This window comes from Eleutherodactylus coqui, chromosome 1, assembly GCF_035609145.1.
Source record: "Eleutherodactylus coqui strain aEleCoq1 chromosome 1, aEleCoq1.hap1, whole genome shotgun sequence".
Taxonomy (NCBI): Eukaryota; Metazoa; Chordata; class Amphibia; order Anura; family Eleutherodactylidae; genus Eleutherodactylus; species Eleutherodactylus coqui.
Genome location: NC_089837.1, coordinates 533,931,687 through 533,952,396, shown reverse-complemented (window position 1 = coordinate 533,952,396; position 20,710 = coordinate 533,931,687). Strand labels below are relative to the sequence as shown.

The 20,710-nt window shown below is 48.2% G+C and overlaps 2 protein-coding genes across 2 annotated transcripts in view; one reads left to right on the top strand and one right to left on the bottom strand.

The window, feature by feature from the left end:
• Nucleotides 1–20,710, bottom strand: part of LOC136607523 (polyunsaturated fatty acid lipoxygenase ALOX15B-like) — a 140,909-nt gene that overhangs the window by 83,882 nt on the left and 36,317 nt on the right. Inside the window, exon 7 of the mRNA XM_066589045.1 lies at nucleotides 6,630–6,802. Within this exon, the coding sequence (XP_066445142.1) occupies nucleotides 6,630–6,802 (173 nt within the window). The remainder of the gene's footprint in view (nucleotides 1–6,629; nucleotides 6,803–20,710) is intronic.
• Nucleotides 7,936–12,738, top strand: LOC136617071 (uncharacterized). The gene is made up of 3 exons (XM_066594230.1): nucleotides 7,936–8,469; nucleotides 9,212–9,400; nucleotides 11,771–12,738. The coding sequence occupies exons 1-3, from the start codon at nucleotides 8,034–8,036 to the stop codon at nucleotides 12,736–12,738; spliced, it is 1,593 nt and encodes a 530-aa protein (XP_066450327.1). The 5' UTR covers nucleotides 7,936–8,033.

The window sequence follows — 20,710 nt, the reverse complement described above, 5'->3', positions numbered from 1 at the left end:
TGTATGGATGATAATGATAAATCTTAAGATTGTGTTTTAAACTTGATTATCTTAATTTGTGATGTTTGAATAATTTTAAGGAATTATTACTGTTTGTTCAAAAGACTGATTCATGAGTTGTATGTATAAAGTATATAGAAGTTGTTCAGGCTGTCATAGAAATAGATATTTATTAAAAATATTTGTTTGCTGCAGTAGAAAGCTAATAGGGTCACTCTGGGCAGAGATTGATAAAGCTGACATATAGAAACTGGTTTCATCCATTTTTATGGACGGATGAAGAAGAGTACCACAAGACCCAGGACTGCGATTTTGTTTTTTTGTTTTAATTTATCATGGACTGAACTATTTGCGATCAAGGTTATTTTGGACTGAATGAATTCATGAACTGAGTTATATCTGGCAGGAGATTGGAACTTTGCAAGTGTGATTTTAATTTTTATCTTCTCTAAGTGCCAGCTGTATCTCTCCATAGCTGTGACTATTCAACTGAGCCTGAAGAACTGACAAGTGTTTAAAACCGTGCCTAACTGCCAGTTGGCGACTAGTCAAAGGAGGGCTAAGCATTATAGCTCCTCCTTGGAGACCTGAGATGACCAATGGTGTGCAAAGGGCATGTGGAAGAGTGGAATCTACAAGGAACAAGGGGCTCTATAGTCACCTGTGAATACCTTACATCCATGGGTATGATGAATGGAGGAGATTGACTGACACCAGACTAACCAGGGAAAGTGGTAAGGACGCAATAATTGCTCTGCTTCCCTGCATTAGAGACCCTGTATATTTGGGATGTAATGAAAAACAACGGAAGGAAGACCTCAAGATAAAGAGACATTTGTATTCCATATATGACTGTTTTGTTGTTTTATTTTTATATATTTATTTTTCATTTTTGCTTTTGTTTTTGTTTTTCTCTCGAGCCCAGATTTGACAGGATTGGTTTTGTGTTGCTAGCAAATGAAATGCTAGGGTGTAATAAATGTGATATTAGATTATCTGATTGTTTATACAATGTATTATTGTTATGAAAAACATGCAGCATTTGAGAGAAACATTTAGAAGTTACCAATCATTTAATAACAGAGTTATAAAATGTCAAAAAGGTATGTTCAAACTTTTAGTTGGAAGGTGATTTTATGTATTATAATCACATTCTTGATCCCATTATGTAATCCTGTTTTAGTTATAAAAGGGTTGGGTTCAGACACCCTGTTACCTGTGCCATCTCACAAGGACCTACACATCAGTTCGAAGAGGCAATGGTGAGTCTGGTAAACAGCGCTGGGTAACATCAGGATGTCAGCACGCTATTGCTAGGTTTGTGCAAGGATTGTGCCATTTGCACCTGCCAGAACGTTGGAAAAACTGTTAAGGTTGCACTTAAATTTTTCTCTAAAATATTTCTCTTATACCTGTTTCAGTGACCAATAGATGCTGTTTTGACATTTTATGTAGAAAATATTGCGGCAGATTCATAAACATGTTTTCAGTTCTATTCCAGATCTATTATCATTACAAAATACTCATAACCTGCAACCAGGAGATGGAAGGCCTTTACCAACTTTAATTACTTCTGTAAAGGAACAAAAGAAAATATTTTACTTCCCTTCCTGTATTATTGGCAAGATTTCAATTGTGTCTAGTGAGCATGCATTAGATAAAGAATGCGCTAACAAAATCATTATGTATCATGAGATCATATCTAGAGTGACAAAATCTGTTAGAAGGTTGGGTATGCTGTCATGCCCCTTTGGTCGCTAAAGCGTTCTATTAGGAATTTATTAATGTTGAAGCTTATTCTTGATGTTTATTTCCTAATACTGTGTTATTAGTTTATATTGCAGATGCGGTCATACATGGAATACTGATTAAGCTTCCAGGTGTTTATGCAGTATGTGGTAGTAAAGCTTACAGGTGGATCCCACTTGGAGCTGGAGGTACATGTACCCTAGCAAAATTGGAGCAGGCCACCTGGGTTTGGATTAGTGATGACTTTCCCTATCAGCATGTTCCATCACATATGTTACGTTCCAGAACACAAAGTACATTTTGCACACACACACTGGGCCTGGAAGGCTGGAGCAGCTCTGGGAGGACCCATAGGTATGATGTTTAACTCATTAAGAAATACTCACATGATAGAGGCTTTGGGAGACGCTTTTGATAACATCACTGATACACTATTTGACATATTGGGTGTTCAAAATGAATACACTAAACAACTGATTCTAGTCACTAACCAACATACAGTGGTCCTAGACTATCTCACCGCCTCACAAGGAGGGTTATGCCAGGTGGTGGGTCCATCTTGTTGTCACTACATAGATCCAGCAGGAACATTACGGATCACTCATGATTTGGAACAAGCGAGAAGGATAAAAGAGTCGTACCGTAAGGCTATCTCTGACGATGAGACTAAATGGCCCGAATGGTTATCTTACCTAAACCCTGTGAACTGGTTTAAGGGGTTGGGTGGCATGATTTCTGGAGTAGTGGGCCTATTCTTACAAGGAGTGTTGTGTGTTGTAGTACTCGTAATTGTCATCAAGCTTGTAATGGTAATCATCAAAAAAATTCTGGGAACTAATTGTAAATGTTTTTCAGGAAAATCCGCTAAGAAATCCCCCGGTGTGCTAAAAACTGAAACTCATCTCATGACAGTGTTGACAACTGATAAGACACCTTGTACCTTGTGTGGAAAACCTACTCTGCAAAAATTTGATAATTGCATGTACTGCGGATATGACAGCGTGATCTAAAGGATCCTAACCTTCAAAGAACAATGACCTTTCAAAGGACTCATGCATTATATGGACTTTTAATCATACCATGAACATTTCCTTATATGGACTTCCATTGGACTCATTTATTCTCATTTACTCTTACCTAATCAACGCTTTTGGATGTTGTGCAATGGGATGTGATAACCCCTTCTACTGTGTGCCTTGAGGAGACTAGCAGGGAAAGAAGAGGCCTGACCCAGTGGGGGTGGGGTAGAGGAGTGGGAGGAAGATCTCCACACATCCTCGGGGCGGGTCTCTCTAGGAAGGGCTAGTGAGTGTAGCAAAGATAGCAGGTCTGCTTTGTTTTACATCTTCTAGCCTAGGGTGCATCCTACCATTCCACTATAAAGATATTTTAGGAGGGAAATTGTAAAAGATATAGTTTGGTTCATGACATTGGTTCACTCTGAAAATCCCTTTAAGGCCTTCAGATGAGAACACGCTGGCCTAGTCATGAACTGTGTGCTGATTTAGCATGTCACGTACACATGGTGATTAGTACAAGGATGTTTTTGCATTATGAAATTATCTTCTATCGTGGAATCAGGATGCGTGGAGCATGAGAGTGCGGAGGGGTTATCCTATTATTGTGTAATTTTGCAACATCTGTGAATTCCAATGTCTCTATGTCAAATGTGATATTTAGAGCCTGAGAAAGTCACTTACCTGCCAATAATGTATACTCCCATATGTTTTACCTATATCTCATTTGAATATGCCTCCCCTCTCTATATGTTAACCACACCTTCTTTTAATACTCAATAAAAGTTGGGTGCCTGGCTCACCAGGCATTCTTACTGACTTTGACTACATTCGGATATCGTGTCTGAGTTCTGGTTAAGGTCGCTGTCACTAGTGACTCTTATATTCAATTTTACCTGATTTAGGCGTACTTCTTTATCACTGCTTTATCACCATACTGCACAGACCTGTATTATCTGCTGTACAGTAGACTGTCTCTCCATACTGCACAGACCTGTATTATCTGCTGTACAGTAGACTGCCCCTCCATACTGCACAGACCTGTATTATCTGCTGTACAGTAGACTGTCTCTCCATACTACACAGACCTGTATTATCTGCTGTACAGTAGACTGTCTCTCCATACTGCACAGACCTGTATTATCTGCTGTACAGTAGACTGTCTCTCCATACTGCACAGACCTGTATTATCTGCTGTACAGTAGACTGCCCCTCCATACTACACAGACCTGTATTATCTGCTGTACAGTAGACTGTCTCTCCATACTGCACAGACCTGTATTATCTGCTGTACAGTAGACTGTCTCTCCATACTGCACAGACCTGTATTATCTGCTGTACAGTAGACTGTCTCTCCATACTGCACAGACCTGTATTATCTGCTGTACAGTAGACTGTCTCTCCATACTGCACAGACCTGTATTATCTGCTGTACAGTAGACTGTCTCTCCATACTGCACAGACCTGTATTATCTGCTGTACAGTAGACTGTCTCTCCATACTGCACAGACCTGTATTATCTGCTGTACAGTAGACTGTCTCTCCATACTACACAGACCTGTATTATCTGCTGTACAGTAGACTGTCTCTCCATACTACACAGACCTGTATTATCTGCTGTACAGTAGACTGTCTCTCCATACTGCACAGACCTGTATTATCTGCTGTACAGCAGACTGTCTCTCCATACTACACAGACCTGTACTATCTGCTGTACAGTAGACTGTCTCTCCATACTGCACAGACCTGTATTATCCGCTGTACAGTAGACTGTCTCTCCATACTACACAGACCTGTACTATCTGCTGTACAGTAGACTGCCTCTCCATACTGCACAGACCTGTATTATCTGCTGTACAGTAGACTGCCCCTCCATACTACACAGACCTGTATTATCTGCTGTACAGTAGACTGTCTCTCCATACTGCACAGACCTGTATTATCTGCTGTACAGTATACTGTCTCTCCATACTACACAGACCTGTATTATCTGCTGTACAGTAGACTGTCTCTCCATACTGCACAGACCCGTATTATCTGCTGTACAGTAGACTGTCTCTCCATACTACACAGACCTGTATTATCTGCTGTACAGTAGACTGTCTCTCCATACTGCACAGACCTGTATTATCTGCTGTACAGTATACTGTCTCTCCATACTGCACAGACCTGTATTATCTGCTGTACAGTAGACTGTCTCTCCATACTACACAGACCTGTATTATCTGCTGTACAGTAGACTGTATCTCCATACTGCACAGACCTGTATTATCTGCTGTACAGTAGACTGCCTCTCCATACTGCACAGACCTGTATTATCTGCTGTACAGTAGACTGTCTCTCCATACTGCACAGACCTGTATTATCTGCTGTACAGTAGACTGTCTCTCCATACTACACAGACCTGTATTATCTGCTGTACAGTAGACTGTCTCTCCATACTACACAGACCTGTATTATCTGCTGTACAGTAGACTGTCTCTCCATACTGCACAGACCTGTATTATCTGCTGTACAGTATACTGTCTCTCCATACTGCACAGACCTGTATTATCTGCTGTACAGTAGACTGTCTCTCCATACTACACAGACCTGTATTATCTGCTGTACAGTAGACTGTCTCTCCATACTGCACAGACCTGTATTATCTGCTGTACAGTAGACTGTCTCTCCATACTGCACAGACCTGTATTATCTGCTGTACAGTAGACTGTCTCTCCATACTACACAGACCTGTATTATCTGCTGTACAGTAGACTGTCTCTCCATACTACACAGACCTGTATTATCTGCTGTACAGTAGACTGTCTCTCCATACTGCACAGACCTGTATTATCTGCTGTACAGCAGACTGTCTCTCCATACTACACAGACCTGTACTATCTGCTGTACAGTAGACTGTCTCTCCATACTGCACAGACCTGTATTATCTGCTGTACAGTAGACTGCCCGTCCATACTACACAGACCTGTATTATCTGCTGTACAGTAGACTGCCTCTCCATACTGCACAGACCTGTATTATCTGCTGTACAGTAGACTGCCCCTCCATACTACACAGACCTGTATTATCTGCTGTACAGTAGACTGTCTCTCCATACTGCACAGACCTGTATTATCTGCTGTACAGTATACTGTCTCTCCATACTACACAGACCTGTATTATCTGCTGTACAGTAGACTGTCTCTCCATACTGCACAGACCCGTATTATCTGCTGTACAGTAGACTGTCTCTCCATACTACACAGACCTGTATTATCTGCTGTACAGTAGACTGTCTCTCCATACTGCACAGACCTGTATTATCTGCTGTACAGTATACTGTCTCTCCATACTGCACAGACCTGTATTATCTGCTGTACAGTAGACTGTCTCTCCATACTACACAGACCTGTATTATCTGCTGTACAGTAGACTGTCTCTCCATACTGCACAGACCTGTATTATCTGCTGTACAGTAGACTGTCTCTCCATACTGCACAGTCCTGTATTATCTGCCGAACAGTAGACTGTCTCTCCATACTACACAGACCTGTATTATCTGCTGTACAGTAGACTATCTCTCCATACTACACAGACCTGTATTATCCGCTGTACAGTAGACTGTCTCTCTATACTACACAGACCTGTATTATCTGCTGTACAGTAGACTGCCTCTCCATACTGCACAGACCTGTATTATTTGCTGTACAGTAGACTGTCTCTCCATACTACACAGACCTGTAGTATCGGCCGTACAGTAGACTGTCTCTATAATGCATGGACTTGTTTTACAACTTTTCCTCCCTTTCAAGCAGATTTGAGCTTTGGGAGAAAAGCTCGGAGGAGACATCATTAGGTAAACATGGTTGTTACAATCCCCACCTGAAGCTCTTTCTGAAGGTCTGTGGAGGTCCCCAGAGATGCAGCCACCATGCTGCTGGTGACTGGGAAGTTCTCTGGTATGTTGAGGCATTTCCGGATCAGCATTGGGTTGACGCCATTCAGGTACTGGTAACCAAAGAAGGAGTCCTCATTCCAGATCTGGGAGACCTCATCTGGAGATGACAGAGAGTTAGAGACTGATCACTGTCTGCTGTTAACCATTCATGTAAAGACTGCAGGTGGGGGGAGGGCAGAGGTTAATAATACAAGAAAAAACATAATCCAAGAGGTAGAAGTGCAGTGTCCCGTAGGGTAACTCCAGACACAGGGCATACGCTAAGGAGCTGGGAGGGTAGAGTGGTCACTTGTCACAGTGGCACTTATCAAGTTCACTCCTATAGGGACACATGTATCCTCGGCCAGTGCAGCGCTGGGCCTCTTCCGGACACCCCTAGGAGAGGGATGACCAATAAACATGGGAACAGGATAGAACATTGTCACAGGTGATGCCACTGTTCCTTCACCCACCAGTATGACCCTCAGGGGTAATAAAGAAGCTTCAGACAGTGTTAAAGTACCTCAGACCCTGGGAATGGTCACAGCTTGGCAAAACTTTACTTGGAACAAACATTATTAGGGTACACTCAAGAATACACTGATGTGGGTAAACAGGAGGTTGGAGGTCAGGGAGGAAACCGGTCCTGCAGTCTCAGTTATCTGCTAGGGGTATTATTGTAGTTTGACGCCACTGAGACGAGGGCGTGGAGACAAGCCGCACGCCCAGAACAAATGCTCCCACTGGATTGGCTGGTCAGGGCAGCTTCAGACAAGTGGTCCCCTGCTCTTATTCGGCCTCACCACCACTCAGCAGCGCTCACATCAGGCAATGAGACCACGCTGTCATCCTGTGGATTATCTGTGTGGTGCTGCGTGTGGCAAGTGCTCTGCTGCTGACACTCACCCCCATTAGAACTGTGCATTGCGGTCCTCTGCCTGTCAGTCCTAGAATCAGCTTCGCTCCCTCCCCCGCTGTAACAGTGGCCGACAGAGCTGTTGTTACGGAGTCCTCCGTTGGGTGCGCCACTTCCAAGTTCAGCACTCGGAAGATCCCCCGCTGACACTTCCATGCCCTCAAGTGTCAGTGGGGCCGGTGCTGCAGCTCTGCCTTCACCCCTTCCAGCTCCACATCACTGGCTCATGCACTGTCAGTGTCCTAGATAGCAGCAAACGTATAGGGAAGATGCTGATGACTGGGGGGGGGGGGAGAAGGGGAGGAGAGAGAGAGAAAGGAAGCGACCACAGGAAAGGGAGGGGTTAACTGGGAGTAAAGAAGAAGGAAGTAAAGGATTTCAGTCGGGACCAGGAGAAAGAAGAGTGAAGACGTGGACCCAGACGAGCTGCAGCATGGAGGAACTAATGGAGCGGATTAAAGATGTGGTGGCCAGCCAGGGCACTAGCTGGCTCGTGAAGATGGCCGAAGAATTAGCGAGACCGCCAGCAGCGGAGGCCGGGGAAAGCAGCAATCAACTTGTGTTGCCCAGCAGTGAGGAGCCCAGGGGAAGACATGCCCGAAGCAATCCAGTGGTGCCCAGCAGCGATGAGCCCAGGGGAAGACCCGTCCGGAGGAGGAATCCACCCGCCCGTTTGAGCCCCAGCCCGGTGGTGAAGAGAGCTGTGCCGGTGAGGAGCCCCAGAACAGAGGGAGCGAGGAGGAGCGGTACCGCGCGGTCGCAGTGCGGCATGGAGGAAGCAGAGCCAATAGGACGCATCCGGGTCAGCGACGGTGAGGTTGAAGGGAGAGATGGACCTACCTTCGGTGTGTCGGCGAGGCCAGGATCGGGTAAGTCCGGCGCGGGAGGAGGTGTTCCCACGGCTGTCGGCAGAGCAAGGATGGCGACATCGGAGCGCTCCCCACGTGGCGCGGCAGGCGCGCGTAGGGATACGCCGGGAAGATGTAGTCCCGGCCGCGGAACGGCGGCAGCCGTTAGGGGGGAGATGCTGGTAAGTGCATCTCCCTCATCACGTTCAAGCAGCAGCGGGGGGGGAGAGCAGGGGGAGGGAGGGGGCGAGCGCTGCACAGTGGGGGAGCAGGGGGGGGCTAAAATCACAGCGCCACGTTCTCGGGGTGCGGGGGGAGGAGGGGGGGGGGCCCAGCGGCGGCCATTACGGGGCGGCAAATGACCGCGCCGGAACCCCAGAAGCCATAGGCCACCAAGTAGCCCCATATCATAGGCGCGATAGGCGCATGCAGGCTGCCGGCAGTAGTTATGAGCCGGCGGCCAGACACAGGTACACAGCGCATGCCATCGGTCAGCGCGAGAGCTTCGCTCATGGCAGGAGGCAGGAGCATAGCAGGCAGCAGGATGCAACGGATGAGAGTCGATCAGCGAGCGAGATGGAGGAGTTTAGCAGCGCGTCATCACCAGTAGCAGGAACGAGGAGGAGGAGGAGCAGAGTCTCGCAGGCGGTGGCGCAGTTCAGTCGCTCAGAAGCGGTGTCGCAGAAAGTCAGACATGGCGGCCGAGGGGCGGCCGCACAAATTGCACAATACCCGTTCTTACGCTTACCGGCTTTTTCCGCAGGTAGTGGTGAAGGAGAGAGATTGAGCAGATCGGGGGATGGAGTTTCGGCCTACGGGGCTGCAAAAATAAGGACTCCGAGTGGCCGGGGTGTTACCAGCGGAGAACGACACACGGCGCACCGACCCTACAGCCGATCATCACTGCCCGCACCCAGCTTTCCCTTGGCGATGCCGGAGGACAACGAGGCGGGTGAGTCGGTACATTTAAATAGAGTTTGGGATAATGTGCCCGGCGCAGGCCGGAAGGATGAGTTTATGTCAGCTTTGAGAGCGTTGTGTGATAATTATGAGAAGGAGAAGGGACTACCAGTGTCCCATAAGCAACCGGGGAGGTCGGCCTTGCCCGAGGTTGGTGGTCCTGTACAAGGACGGAAGAGCCTGCCTACGGGGGCAGGAGTGAGTGATGGTTTTAAATTAGCGGATTCGCTGTTTTGTGGTGTAGCCCCGCTGGATGCCGGGCTGGAGGAAGAAGTGGTGAGTAAAATAATAAATGGTGGTTACGTGGACATTTGGTCACTGTTGTCGGCCGAACATGTATCGGTCGACAAGGAACGGTTTTCAGAGCGTGGAAGTGAGAAAAAACCCAAGGTGGCAAAAACTTTTGGGAACTGGTTACAGGCCTTTTTGATGCTGGCGCACGTCGTGTGCCGTCAGTATCCTCAGAAAGGACCCGAGATGCTTGTCTACATCAACACGATCCACAGTGCATATAAGTTGCACGGGGGGTCGGCTTGGTGGAGATATGACGAAGATTTTCGTCGCAGGATAGCGGGCTCTGACAGTGTCAGCTGGGCAACGAAGGCGACAGACATGTGGATCCAGCTGATACTGGCCCAGAAACCGACGAGACCTAGCTTTCATGGAACGGCCACAGGCGCCGGCGGACAGCAGACTCCTGTGGCCCCTAAGCCTTCTGGATCATGCTGGGCCTTCAACGAGGGCCACTGCCGTTTCCAGGCGTCGTGCAAATTTAGACACGAGTGCTCGATTTGCGGCGGGTCGCATACAGCGATGCGATGTTTTCGGCGTCAACGAGCGGCGGGAGTTCCCGGCACAGGGGCGAACGCCGGTGAGCGTTCAGTACCTGGAGCCGTGGCTCGACCAGTACCCACGGAGACCGGAAGCAAGCCTGCTTAGGGCGGGTTTTGCTGAAGGTTTCTTCATCCCACATTCTAACGCGTCTGCAGCGTCCTTTTGCCAAAATTTAAAATCAGCCCGCGACAACAAAGAGTTAGTAATTGAAAAGTTGTTAAAGGAAGTAGAGTTGGGACGAATGGCGGGGCCATTTTTGGAGCCGCCTTTCGGCAACTTTCGGGTTTCTCCTTTGGGCCTAGTACCAAAGAAAGAAACAGGCAAGTTTAGACTCATACACCATTTATCATACCCGTCCGGGGAATCCGTTAACGACGGGATAGCAAAGGAGCAAGCGGCGGTGTCATATGCGTCATTTGACGGGGCAGTTGAGTTGGTTAGAAAAGCGGGCAGAGGTGCATGGTTAGCGAAAGCCGATATAGAATCGGCTTTCCGCCTTTTGCCGGTTCACCCGCAGTGTTTCCATCTACTGGGGTGCAGAATTGAGGATCAGTTTTTTGTCGATATGTGCCTGCCAATGGGCTGCTCGATCTCTTGTTATTATTTCGAGGTTTTCAGTTCCTTTTTAGAGTGGATGTTAAAGGTTGAGACGGGCAACGCATCGGTATTGCACTATCTAGACGATTTCCTTTTTGTTGGACAAGCTAACTCGACGGTTTGCGAGTTTTTACTTTCGTCTTTTCGTTCTTTAATGCGTGAGCCAGGTGTGCCATTGTCGGTCGAAAAAACAGTGGGCCCAGTGTCAAGGTTGAGTTTTTTGGGGATCGAAATTGACACAGTGGAGATGATTTTCCGCTTGCCCGACGATAAAGTGGCGCGTTTGCGACAAGTGGTAGATTTGGTGTGTAGTTCGAGGAAGGTTACACTTCACCAGCTACAAGTTTTGGTAGGCTTACTTAATTTCGCGTGCAAGGTCATTCCGATGGGGCGAGCTTTCGCTCGGCGGTTGTCATTGGCAACAAGAGGGGCAAGAGAGCCCCATCATTTTATTAGAGTGTCGAAAGGAATGAAATTGGACTTGCACGTATGGAAAGTGTTCCTCGGTTCTTTCAACGGCCAGGTCATATGCCCGGAGGATGAGAGTCAAAACGAGGAGATCGGTTTGGTGTCGGACGCAGCTGGATCACATGGTTTTGGAGTTATATATGGTAACCGGTGGTGTTGCGCTGCTTGGCCAAGTTCTTGGAAGCAGAAGCAATGGGTAAAAAATGTGGCACTTTTGGAGATATTCCCGTTAATGGTGGCAATGGAGATTTGGGGCCAGAGGTTGGCCAATAAAAATATCTGTTTTTGGTCCGATAACCAGTCGGTGGTACAGGTGGTAAACAGGCAATCGTCGTCATCAACGTTGGTGCTGGCGGCATTACGCCATTTGGTTCTACGGTGTTTACAGCACAACGTAAGATTTAAAGCTCGATATGTACCGGGTTATTTGAATGCTACTGCTGATGCTCTTTCTCGCTTTCAGATGTCAACATTCAGGGAGCTGCACCCGACGGCGGAGGTCGAGGGGGTATGTTGCCCTGCTTTCTTGTGGGAAATGATAGAAGAGAGCTGTTAGCTCTCGTAAAGATGTCAGTTTCAAGTACCACATGGAGACGGTATAATAACGTATGGAAAGAGTGGATAGCAGCAGCGGGTGGACGGTTTCCTTCGGAAGAAAGAGCGAAGGCGGTAACTTTAGACACACTAGCGGCAATGCGTAAAAAGGGGGCGTCGGCGGACGCGGCCAAGAAACATTTGACGGCGGTGGCCTTTTTAATTCGGTTACACGGGTCGAGGGACGTGACTAAAGATTTCGTTTTCGGACAAATTATTAAAGGGTGGAAGAAGGACAAGGTTATAAAGGACGGAAGGAGACCGATCACGTTTGAGTTACTAAATGCTATATTAGAAGTGCTGGGAGAGGTTTGCGAGGAGGGCTCCGAGGCGGAGCTTTTCCGAGTGGCCTTTGCAATTGCCTTTTTCGCAGCAATGCGGATTGGGGAATTAGTGTCAGCAAGTAAAAGTAGACCTGGGGGACTGATGTACGGGGACGTATTAGTTGACGAAGACTGCATTAAGATTGGCGTTCGGAGATCAAAAACAGACGTTTACGGGGTTGGAGAATGGCTCAGGATAGGCAAATTGGGAACAAAATGGTGTCCGGTAGTTTTGATAACGGGTTTTTTGGAACGCCACTGCGGAACGGGCCCGTTTTTGAAGCATGCGTCGGGCCTCCCGTTAACTAAATACCAGTTCACAGCAGTCATGCGCGGTAGCCTGAATAAATTGGGATTAAATCCAAAGGATTTCGGATCACACTCATTTAGGATAGGAGCTGTGACGTCCGCTTTTTCGTGCGGCATGGGTATCGAGGGTATTAAAAGAGTGGGTCGCTGGAGATCAGATGCTTACAGGTCTTATGTGCGACCGGACCTTAGAGTTTTCGTATGATTTATACGTTGGTTGTGATGTTCTTTTTGGTGTATGTTTTCTTTATTTATTTGCAGTTACGGATTGGTCGGTATGGGTGATAGGCCACTCATATATATACTGGGCCGAGAGGAGAGCCAGAGATAGGCCTATCGGAGACAATCTAGGCCTCAATATTCCAGTACATTGGAGAGGGATTAGAGGTTTGCAATGGCCCAGGCTGCTCCAGGAGGTATTGAGAATCAGCAGTTGGGAGAATGATAAAGTGATACTAGTCATTCATGCAGGTGGAAATGACCTCGGGAAAATAAAAGTAGCGGAGCTCATTTCCTTAATGAAAGAGGACATTTATCGTTTTAAACTGTTCTTTAAGCGGATGGTAATTGTCTGGTCAGACATAGTGGCCAGAAGAATCTGGAGGGAAGCGCGGGATAACGAGGCGATTGAGCGAGTACGGAGAACGGTTAACTTCAGGATATCGAAACACGTGCAAGCCTTGGGCGGAATAGCCATCCGTCACTGGGAGCTGGAGAGAAGAGAGCGCGGTATGATGCGGGGTGACGGGGTTCATCTCAGCGAGATAGGTCTAGATATTTTCCTGTCTAGATTGCAGGATGGGGTGGAGTCGGCGTTATTGCTGGCATGTGGGGGGCGGAGTGCAGCATAGAAATATGCTGCATCCTTCGTGGCGGTAGTTAGGACTTCCATGCCAGCTAGGAAGGGTAGGGCTTTACAGGCCGGTAAGGGCCTTCTTACGCCGCAACAAGTTTCAATAAAAATGGACATTTAATTGGCATGGAAGGTAAAGAGAAAGTTAATTTACGTTTTGAAATAAAGTTATATGGTTAAATAAAGGCTGTGGCCTACCCACAACAAGCCAGCAGATGTTGTACTTATTCTTTATTTAGTTGGGGAGCTAAAGTAAGTGTTAAGTCCCCCCAGTCTCGGCCGGCTCCAGGGAACAACGCCAACCGGCCCAGGGGACATTGACAGCAGGGCATTGAGGCTGAACGCCGAAGGGTGGATTTACAGCACCCAGCAGCCGGCTGGGGAGTGGTGGAGCAGACATTCAAAGCAGCAGCCCATTAAAGCCTAGTGGCGGAACAGACATTCACAGGAGCAGGCTGAGGAGATGATGCCCAACCTTTGCACTGGGCAGCCAATCCAGCGGGGGGCGTTGGTTGTGGGCGTGCATCTTGTCTCCACCCCCTAGTTCCCATGGCATAAAGATGCAATAATATCTCTGCTAGGTACCACTCCTGGACAGGAAACTCTCCAGAGGAGGATAGGGTCACTCCACAGACACACTTGCAGTACAGTACCTCTGCACGGTGCTTCACTTTCCTTTCTCAGTCTCTCTTTCTCTCTATCTGGCTCCTGGCATTGAGGTCCTCAGGATAACCGCTCTTCCTCTTCCATTCTTCACCACATGAGGGTTAAAGGTACCCCCACGTGGCTTTCTGCTGAAGACTCGCTGTATCTCTGAGATGGATCTCTATGAAGGACTCAGAATCTTCCTCTCTCTGTCCCACATCCAAATCACTCATACTTATAGACTACAAAAATCACGTGACTAGACAAATATTGATACATTTGCAGACATCTCCCAGTCTCATGCAGGAATTAACCTCTCATTTGCTGCAGCTGTGCAATACACATAACAAGAGACTAGACAGTTTGCACAGAGCATCTACACAAAAGACATGACATGTATGCCATTTATGGAGGGGCCAGAAATAGGGCCAATACAGAAGCATCAGAACACGAGGACTAGATCCTCCTACCGACCATCATCCCAGATGCAGGGTGCATATAACATCCATCCATCCAGCCTCTGGTGCCTTCGGGATGTGCTGGACTATCAGGATGCTTAGTATCAGGTGAGGTTCACATGCAGCAGATTACTTGAAGAAATGTAATCAAATGTAAATTCCTCCTATGCACGGGGGCGTCTGAAGCAGGCCCATGTGCATGTACCATAACACCCCACCCATCATGCATTTCTCCACAATGCCCCATCTTGTGTTTCATCTTAAATGCCTTTTTCCTGTTTTTAAAGAATTCCTTTGTATAACTGACCAAGACCCGGGCGCTCCAGATATTAGACTGATTCAATCTCATCGGGGACAGGCTGGCTAGGGAAGTGGGGGATTGTAAAAGTATAGCTTGGGGGGCCGAGACATGTGGGATCTGAGCAGGACAGGCTACACACGTCTGTCCTGGATTCATTACAATCTGAATATCGCTACATGCACTGAATGTATTTAGTATTTTTGTATCTCTAAAGCTTTGACTTTTGCATCATCTGAACTGCATCCTTTATCATCTTGAAGAATTAAACCTGAAGATTCTTTTATCTTGGAAACCTCAGTATTCCATGATTTTACAAGAAACCTTCTCAAGGCCCAAAGAGGAGAAGAAACAGAACAGTAAATGGTGAGCCGGCTGGATTAATGAGGAATCAGATGCCTTTTTCTCTTCTGAGGGGCAAATATGCCTGTGGAACGCTGAAACGGAAGGTTTAGAAAGTGTCTGAATCCTAGGAAGAACTTCATGGACACCGAGTCTCAGCTGGAAGAGATTTATGCTGATTAGAATGAGAGAATAGAAGAGGATGTAAAACAAGAGTCCGTATGGAGTTTCTGAATGTTTGTACTGAGAAAAGTTACTCAGAATTCCCATGTGATTGTTCTGATACAAATACCAGAGCTGGGTGGAGTGCAGCATGACACGGCCAGGCAGGCAGGGGTTAATAAAGTTAAAATGGAGGTAGTGTGTTTAGAGCGAACATTTTAATGTGGGTCGGTGTAGAAGGTCCTGTGATACTGGTGAGCTGCTCAGAATATGGGTTGGCTACACAGGCTTCTTGATGGAAGTCGTCTCCTTTGTTTTGTGGCGAAAGCCTTACTGGTGATTGGCCAGTTGTTCTCCTACTCCACATCACGAGGCTTTCTCAGGGCACACCTAACGTACAGCATGCACAATGATGGGCTGTGGAGCCAATCTTTAGAGGATCAGGACAAAATTTTGGCCAGAACAAAAACTCTATGGAGTCAAAGCAGAGGGGCCCCTAGGGGCCTGGAAGGTAGGTGATAATGGGGGAGGTAGGAGGACTGTGGCATCGTCATCGGGGGCTATAGGAAGCAGTGGGACATTCTAGTCATTGGAAATAGGAGTGCAGATGGATAGAGTAGATGACACTCATGGGGCCTTTACCGGTGTCCGATTCAGCAAAGAGTACTTTATACGTTTGTTTTGAAGGTACGTTAGGCGCACAATTAAAGCCTGAAGTAAAAGAAAACCTATGGAGTAGGGAAGATACTGACATTCTTACCAATAGAATGGTTTAGCATTGAGCAGGGGAAATAAGGAAAGGAACATAGAAAGGAGGGAGATCAGGAGAGAAGGCGTTTTCCTTCAATTCCTCGTACCGATGGGAATTGGTTACAGGCGTTTGCAATTTTGGGGAGTGTCATTGGTAAAAGGATGCAGAAAGCTGCCCTGGATTATTTTGCTATCTTGATGCGATGTGGGAAGTCTATAGGATTTACGAAGGTATTGTGTGGTTAAAGAATGATGAGCAGTTTAGGCAGAGAATGGCGGTGCAGCCTTTGTTGCATTGGGACCACAAAGATATTGGACTTTGGATGCGATCGATGTTGACTCTAAAGGTGCCTAACGGGGGGATATGGTAACTCAAATAGCAACTCTGCCATGTTGGATCCCTTTCAGTCAGGCTCTGATGGTTCTAAACAAAGGAGGGGATCACCGGGCCCTATCAAGAAGGGTGTGTGCTGGCTATTCAATGAGAGCAGGTGTAGATCGGGAACATCATGTATCTATCGACAGGAATGAGGTGGATCCAGTCACCACATCCTTCATTGCTTCAAGAGATCGAAGGTTACAGAACAATGCATCACAGAAGGGGAAAAAAAAGAATTAAAAACAATCCCAGAAAATGGCCGTTCCTTACTGACTGAGGAGTGCATATAGATGCATCCTCCTCTCACCATGCAGGTAGCTGACTACCAAATGGAGGAGCCAATAACACCTGTGAGGGACACCGATGAGACAGCCACTCACACTGCCTCCTGATAATGAGGGGGGTGGCTGCTTGGTGCACACTCCCACACATAGTGGATACAGGGTGCCAGACCATTCTGATATATGTAGTTCACCATGCAGACCAGCAACCTATTAGTGACGCCATGATAATTCAGCGGGTTGCCCTGCATTTCCATCAGTGAACCACATTGGTACTGCCACCCTGGGCTGCCCCTGGAGTCTTAATGCCACACTGCATGTGAATGATAGATAATAAATGCAAGGCATTGGTTGGATGTTGGCCAAGATACATGAGCCCACTAACCACTTCACGGTTCCCTGCATTGTAGCGGGTCCCTACACTAATATAAATGCGTCACAGAAGGGGAAATCAAGAATTAAAAGCAATCCCAGAAAATGGCCGTTCCTTACTGACTGAGGAGTGCATATAGATGCATCCTCCTCTCACCACTGAAGGCTCTACTACTGCATTGTTTTCTGGGTATAGAAATGGATTCACAGAGAATAGGGGGTTGTTTGCCTGAGGCAAAGTTAGGAGACTGGCAAGTTACGATTCAGGAGGTTTGGGCCATGACTAAGTTCAGCTTAGGGCTCGTACAATTACTATTCGGTATTAGGCATCCTAGGCATTCCGTCCGGTTAGATGAAGCACACAGGGGGGATCTTAGGATGTGGGAGGCGCTTTATCAGAATACAATGGCCGCACCTTATGGAGGACTGAAGCGCAGTGTAATATACAGTTAGAGCTCGTCATTCATGCATCAGGTTTTATTGGCAGTGGTGTCTTTTCAAGGGAGGTGGAATGTGAGAACGTGACCCAGCGTGTGGCATTAGGGGGGATTAGCAATGTATGCTCTTTAGAATTGCTGCCAATGTCGGTTGCAGTAGAGATCTTGGCAGTCAGTTGGCAAACAAGGCGGTTCTGCTTCATTGTGACAATATGGCACTTGTAGGCGTGGTCAACAGTCAGTCTGACATTTCTCCGCTGGTGATTGGTTAATATTAGCCTGAAGTGGAACACTTAGTTTACAGCTGTGCACATTCTTATTATATTACTGATGCGTTATCGCCAACAGCTTGCACGTTTCAGAGAATTGGCACCGCAATCGGAGCAGAAACCAACACGTTGTCCGGAACATCTATGGAAGGTGGTATATCGAGGCTGTTAGAGTGGATAAAGAGTTCCTTCTCAGAGTTTACTTGTAAGACATATGGCCAAGTCTGGAGATGATAGTTTAGTCCGGAAGATTCCTGTTTGGCTGAGGGTTGACAGGATTTTTTGTTTTATAAGTCGCTCTTTAACCCCTTATTGACCCCCCCCCCATAGTGTTTTAACGTCCTGTCTAGAGATGAGCGAGCGTACTCGTCCGAGCTTGATGCTCGTTCGAGTATTAGCGTGTTCGAGATGCTCGTTACTAGAGGCGAGTACCACGCGGTGTTCGAGTTACTTTCACTTTCATCTCTGAGACGTTAGCGCGCTTTTCTGGCCAATAGAAAGACAGGGAAGGCATTACAACTTCCCCCTGCGATGTTCAAGCCCTATACCACCCCCCTGCAGTGAGTGGCTGGCGAGATCAGGTGTCACCTGAGTATATAAATCGGCCCCTCCCGCGGCTCGCCACAGATACGTTCTGACAGAGATCAGGGACAGTGCTGCTGGTGCCGGAACTGCTATAGGGAGAGCGTTAGGAGTGATTTTAGGCTTCAAGAACCCCAACGGTCCTTCTTAGGGCCACATCTGACCGTGTGCAGTACTGTTGAGGCTGCTTTTAGCAGTGTTGCACAATTATTATTTTTTTTGTATATCAGGCGTGCAGAGCATTGCGTCCTCAGTCTGCAGTAATTTTACATAGTATAGGGCCAGTACTGGTGAGGGAGGGACAGTGGTACAGGGAAAGAGATATACTGGCTATATAGGCAGTGAGCTTTTTCCAAAAAATTGGGGAAAAATACTATCTTTGGGCTGCCTGTGACCGTATTCAGTTTACTGCGTGTCTGCTGGGGGTAGTAGTCCTAATTAATATGCCGCTAAGCGTTACAGCAGGCTTGCGCAAAATTGTTTCCTGGCTCTGCTGTCTCCGTTACATCACCGCCGGAGGCCCAAGTCAGGGTGTGGGCACAGGCCGAGCTCCTGATCCAGGTGTATCGCAGCCGACTGCTGCAGGATTAGGAGAGAGGCAAGTTTCAGGGGTCCCCAGATTCATCTCACAATTAATGGGTCCACGCAGTAGACCTTTATTAGAAACTGAGCGGTGTGAGCAGGTCCTGTCATGGATGGCAGAAAGTGCATCCAGCAATTTATCGACCACCCAGACTTCTACGCCGTCCACTGCTGCAACTCTGAACCCTCTGGCTGCTGCTCCTCCTTCCTCCCAGCCTCCTCACTCCATTACAATGACACATTCTGAGGAGCAGGCAGACTCCCAGGAACTGTTCTCGGGCCCCTGCCCAGAATGGGCAGCAATGGTTCCTCTCCCACCGGAGGAGTTTGTCGTGACCGATGCCCAACCTTTGGAAAGTTCCCGGGGTCCGGGGGATGAGGCTGGGGACTTCCGGCAACTGTCTCAAGAGCTTTCAGTGGGTGAGGAGGACGATGACGATGAGACACAGTTGTCTATCACTCAGGTAGTAGTAATTGCAGTAAGTCCGAGGGAGGAGCGCACAGAGGATTCGGAGGAAGAGCAGCAGGACGATGAGGTGACTGACCCCACCTGGTTTGCTACGCCTACTTAGGACAGGTCTTCAGAGGGGGAAGCAAGTGCAGCAGCAGGGCAGGTTGGAAGAGGCAGTGCGGTGGCCAGGGGTAGAGGCAGGGCCAGACCGAATAATCCACCAACTGTTTCCCAAAGCGCCCCCTTGCGCCATGCCACCCTGCAGAGGCCGAGGTGCTCAAAGGTCTGGCATTTTTTCACTGAGAGTGCAGACGACCGACGAACAGTGGTGTGCAAGGTTTGTCGCGCCAAGATCAGCCGGGGAGCCACCACCACCAGCCTTACCACCACTGCCTCTCCCCCTGTGCCCCAACCTGCTACTGAGATCCAACCACCCTCTCAGGACACAGGGACGACCGTCTCCTGGCCTGCACCCACACCCTCACCTCCGCTGTCCTCGGCCCCATCCAGCAATGTCTCTCAGCGCAGCGTCCAGCCGTCGCTAGCGCAAGTGTTTGAGCGCAAGCGCAAGTACGCCGCCTAGCACCCGCACGCTCAAGCGTTAAATGTGCACATAGCCAAATTGATCAGCCTGGAGATGCTGCCGTATAGGCTTGTGGAAACGGAGGCTTTAAAAAGCATGATGGCGGCGGCGGCCCCACGCTACTCGGTTCCCAGTCGCCACTACTTTTCCCGATGTGCCGTCCCAGCCCTGCACGACCACGTCTCCCGCAACATTGTATGCGCCCTCACCAACGCGGTGTACGCTTCCTCCACTAAACCACCCTCCTCCTCCTATGCAACCTCTGTCTCGCAATCAAGATGTGTCAGCAGCAGCACGTCGCCAGCAGTCGGTGTCGCGCGGCGTGGCAGCACAGCGGTGGGCAAGCGCCAGCAGGCTGTGCTGAAACTACTCAGCTTAGGAGAGAAGAGGCACACGGCCCACGAACTGCTGCAGGGTCTGACAGAGCAGACCGACCGCTGGCTTTCGCCGCTCAGCCTCCAACCGGGCATGGTCGTGTGTGACAACCGGCGTAACCTGGTGGCGGCTCTGCAGCTCGGCAGCCTCACGCACGTTCCATGCCTGGCCCACGTCTTTAATTTGGTGGTTCAGCGCTTTCTGAAAAGCTACCCACGCTTGTCAGACCTGCTGGGAAAGGTGCGCCGGCTCAGCGCACATTTCCGCAAGTCCAAGACGGACGCTGCCACCCTGCGGACCCTACACCATCGGTTTAATCTGCCAGTGCACCGACTGCTTTGCGACGTGCCCACTCTGT

Bases quoted from the DNA above. Each gene is read 5' to 3' on its own strand.
- LOC136617071 (XM_066594230.1), top strand. From the start codon at position 8,034: ATGGAGGAACTAATGGAGCGGATTAAAGATGTGGTGGCCAGCCAGGGC. The intron at 8,470-9,211 runs GTAAGTCCGGCG...CTTTTTCCGCAG, and splicing joins GTCGGCGAGGCCAGGATCGG to GTAGTGGTGAAGGAGAGAGA. The intron at 9,401-11,770 runs GTGAGTCGGTAC...TCTCGCTTTCAG, and splicing joins GCCGGAGGACAACGAGGCGG to ATGTCAACATTCAGGGAGCT.